Consider the following 4319-nt stretch of genomic DNA (forward strand, 5'->3'; position numbering starts at 1 on the left):
CACCTGTGGGTCTGCTGCAGGCAGTCATCACTGGCGTTCCCATGTGGCCCCCAGGACCATGTGGTGTGTCTGGGGCATCAGGGCACCAGGTGACCATGGACGTGTTGGAGGGTCTGTTATTGGGCATCCTGTTTGTGGATGGGCATTCCTCACTGTGTGTGTGACTTGATCCACGCATGCTCCATGCCTGGTCCTGGGAGCACAGCTAATGTCATCTCTCCACTTCCTTCTCTGTTCTCATTAATTCTTTTTACTTTTTTTTTTTTTTTTTTTGGAGATAGGATCTCACTCTGTCACCCAGGCTGGAGTGCAGTGGTGCGATCACAGCTCACTGCAGCCTTGACCCTCCTGGCTCAAGTGGTTCTCCCACCTCAGCCTTCTGAGTAGCTGGGACTACAGGCATGCGCCACCACACCCTGCTCATTTTTTTTATTTTTTCTTTTTTGTAGAGATGGGGGTTTCGCCATGTTGCCCAGGCTGTCTTTTTACATAACTTTAAAGCACTAGCATCTGTTGAGTTTTTTTCCAATAACAGAAGTCATCTGTGCTAACTATAGAAAATCCAGAAATACACAAAACCCCCCACCCAGAACTAACCACTGTTAATACCTAAAGACTGTGAGCAGCCTGGAGAGGGGCATGTAGTTGTACCAAGAGCTCAGCGGTGTCGGTGGGGGCGTCTGGCCTTGTGCCCCCTGCCCTCCCCTGTCATGCACAGGTGCCATGTTCAAAGACTCCAGAGGGCCCCCTGAGCCTGCTGTGGGCGTCTAGGGATGCTGGAGGCCTCAGAGGCACCAGTGGGCAGAGACAAGAACGTGGAACCTGCAGCGGGCACAGCTCAGTTTCCTGGGACTTCCGTGAGAAGTCAATGAGGGCATGCACATGAGAGTGACAGATCTGGACAGAACGGGTCCCTGTGTGGACTCAAAGCTTCCTCTAGAAAAGAACACTTGAGCCCTGTCTCCCCCAGCCCCAGCCCAGTGGCTCACTGCCTTCCTGCACTCCACTGGGAGCAGAGAAAGACCTGCCTTGGCTGAAAAGGCTACTGGCCCTGAGAGACATCGGGACCTTCACCCACCTCTTCACCCCTGAGGGCTTTCCTCTCCCGCAAGCAAAGAAAAAACACCATCAGGCTCCTCCAAACACAAATGGTCCGGGATAGGTGCGGGCAGAGGCTCTGCGTGGCTCGTTCCTGGTCTGTAGCCATGCACTGCTCCGTGCAGGACCTGAGAAGAGGACACAGAATGTTCCAGGGAGGCCCCAGGTCAGAATACAGGTAGCCATGAGGAGAACAGTTTACTCTCGTATGCAGGGCAAGCCTAATCTAGAGAGAAAGGAACATTAGATCTGTTTTTGTGAACACTTGCTCTGTCCCAAGGAATCCCCTAGAAGTTTTTACATAAATGATATCATTTTATCCTCACAACTCTCCAAGAAGGTGGTAGAGCCTGATTTTACAGATCAGGCTCAGAGAGGTTTGGAAGTAGGGCAACTCTGTTTCTAACCCAGGCCTGTTTGCATATGAAGCTTAGGCTGGGCCTCACCACCCTGCTTCTCCCAGGGATGTCTGCCCTCAGCCTCGACCAAATGGGAGCCCAGGACAGCCAAGAGAGGCCAGGGGCCACTGTGCCTAAGACACAGAGGCCAGGCCACACATGGCAGACTGCTGACCCCAGCCAGTTAGCAGTGATGGGGTCAGGCCCTGGAGCCTAGAACCACCGCCTCCCTTGGCCCTGCTGTCCCAGGTTATCAGGAGCCTGAAGCCCTCATCTCCACCCACAGGACCAGCCTGTGGGCTCGTGAGAATACCTCACCATGGGACAGCTGAACTTGTACCTTGTATGGAGCTAGCCCCAGCCTCCCACTCCCCATTCCACAGTCAATGCTAATGGGGGCAGGGAGAGGGGTGGACAAGGAGCCATGGGGAGGCACAGAGAGGGGAAATTAAGATTGTTCTGTTTGCGGGAGATGCCCCCAGGTCCCCATGCCATGGCAGCAGAAATTTGGCAGGGGCGTCCCCTATGGGGCTTACTTCACCATGTACCCAGACTTGGAACCATCACAGACTTCGGAACCATCAGGAGTCTGGGAGCAACTGAAAGCTGAACTGCAGTGGGCTTTCAGACACACAGCAGGTGGGCGGAGCACAAATAAGACTGGTTCCCTCCAGGCCCCCAGCAGGGCGGTGGAGGTCTTCACTGACTCCCTGCCCACCTCTCCCGGGACAATGTCCTGTTGGCTCCACAGTCCCTGAAGCCAGAGCTGGTGGAGGCAGGAAGGCAGCCACTAGCCTCTATATGTAGTGGAAGAGGGGGCGTCCAGGGAGGGCTGTATGATCCTGAGAGCCACAGAACACAGGGCTGCAAATACTCTCCCACACCTCACCTGACTGGACTTTCCTCCCACCTCAGGGTTTCTCTGGGCTTCCATCTTGCCCCCTGCTGAGCCCTGCGTCTTCCTCTACCAGCAGCACAACTCCCAGGCTGGGCTCAGAGACCTCATGTGGTGGTCACTCAGTGCCCCGAGGGGGAGGGAAGGAGGGAGGGCTGCAGGGTTCCCCTTGGCCTACAAACAGGAACACAGGGTGTTTCTCAGTGGCTGTGAGGATACTGATGAAACCGTCCGGATGTTGTGTCACCGTGGTGGCCAGCTGATAGAGCTGATCATCACATTTTGTCCTGGGCACTCCTGCAGGGGTAGAAGACTCCAGAACCTTCTCTCAGGTCCTTGGCCCAAGCAGCCCATGGAACTTCATAACCTGAGTTCTCCCTCTCCCTCCTCCTCTGCCCTCCCTCCCTCCTTCCCTCCCTCACCCTCCTCCGCTCCCTCTGCCTTTACCACTGTGGGGGGGTCCTCTGGAGGGCCCTGCCACCCCACCTCTTCCTCGCTAGTGTCTGCTTTCCTGGCACCGATCCTGGCCCTGGAGTTTGTCCTGGGCCTGGTGGGGAACAGCTTGGCCTTCTTCATCTTCTGTGTCCACACGCGGCCCTGGACCTCCAACACAGTGTTCCTGGTCAGCCTGGTGGCCGCTGACTTCCTCCTGATCAGCAACCTGCCCCTCCGCGTGGACTACTACCTCCTCCATGAGACCTGGCGCTTTGGGGCTCCTGCCTGCAAAATCAACCTTTTCCTGCTGTCCACCAACCGCACGGCCAGCGTCGTCTTCCTCACAGCCATCGCGCTCAACCGCTACCTGAAGGTGGTGCAGCCCCACCACGCGCTGAGCCGTGCTTCCGTGGGGGCAGCTGCCCGGGTGGCCGGGGGACTCTGGGTGGGCATCCTGCTCCTTAACGGGCACCTGCTCCTGAGCACCTTCTCCGGCCCCTCCTGCCTCAGCTACAGGGTGGGCACGAAGCCCTCGGCCTCACTCCGCTGGCACCAGGCACTGTACCTGCTGGAGTTCTTCCTGCCACTGACGCTCATCCTCTTCGCCATCGTGAGCATTGGGCTCACCATCCGGAATCGTGGCCTGGGTGGGCAGGCAGGACCGCAGAGGGCCATGCGCGTGCTGGCTGTGGTGGTGGCCGTCTACACCATCTGCTTCTTGCCCAGCATCATCTTTGGCATGGCTTCCATGGTGGCCTTCTGGCTGTCTGCCTGCCGCTCCCTGGACCTCTGCACACAGCTCTTCCATGGCTCCCTGGCCTTCACCTACCTCAACAGCGTCCTGGACCCTGTGCTCTACTGCTTCTCTAGCCCCAACTTCCTCCACCAGAGCCGGGCCTTGCTAGGCCTCACGAGGGGCCGGCAGGGCCCAGTGAGTGACGAGAGCTCCTACCAACCCTCCAGGCAGTGGCGCCACCGGGAGGCCTCTAGGAAGGTGGAGGCCATAGGGAAGCTGAAAGTGCAGGCTGAGGTCTCTCTGGAAAAGGAAGGCTCCTCCCAGGGCTGAGGGCCAGCTGCAGGACTGCAGTGCTGTGGGGGTAAGGGCTGCCGCACTCTGGCCTGGAGGGACAAGGCCAGCACACGGTGCCTCAAGCAACTGGACAAAGGATGGCAGCAGGCCAGGGTCCAGGCCAAAGCACTGGCAGAACTCAGGTGGGTGACAGGCAGAGAAACCCGCCTAGGCCTCTCAGTGTGTCCAGGATGGCGTTCCCAGAATGCAGGGGAGAGCAGGATGCCAGGTGGAGGAGACAGGCAGGGCGTTGTGGGCATGCCAGCTCAGACAGGGGCCTGCGCAGCTGCAGGGGCCAGAGGCCAATCACTGTCACAGCAGAGTCGCCTTAGAAATTGGACAGCTGCGTGTTCTGTGCTCTCCAGTTTGTCCCTTCCAATATGAATAAACTCCCCTTCTAAATATATTTATTTGCAAGACCAAA

The 4319-nt window shown here is 57.7% G+C and overlaps 1 protein-coding gene across 1 annotated transcript; it reads left to right on the forward strand.

Moving 5' to 3' along the window:
- Positions 1 to 409: 409 nt before the first annotated feature.
- Positions 410 to 4319, forward strand: OXER1 (oxoeicosanoid receptor 1). Its single transcript, XM_033175877.1, has one exon. The coding sequence runs from the start codon at positions 2501 to 2503 to the stop codon at positions 3890 to 3892; it is 1392 nt and encodes a 463-aa protein (XP_033031768.1). The 5' UTR covers positions 410 to 2500; the 3' UTR covers positions 3893 to 4319.

The sequence above is a fragment of the Trachypithecus francoisi genome, unplaced genomic scaffold (assembly GCF_009764315.1).
Source record: "Trachypithecus francoisi isolate TF-2019V2 unplaced genomic scaffold, Tfra_2.0 Lachesis_group17, whole genome shotgun sequence".
Lineage (NCBI taxonomy): Eukaryota > Metazoa > Chordata > Mammalia > Primates > Cercopithecidae > Trachypithecus > Trachypithecus francoisi.

Coding starts and splice junctions, on each gene's coding strand:
- OXER1 (XM_033175877.1), top strand. CDS start 2,501: ATGTGGTGGTCACTCAGTGCCCCGAGGGGGAGGGAAGGAGGGAGGGCT.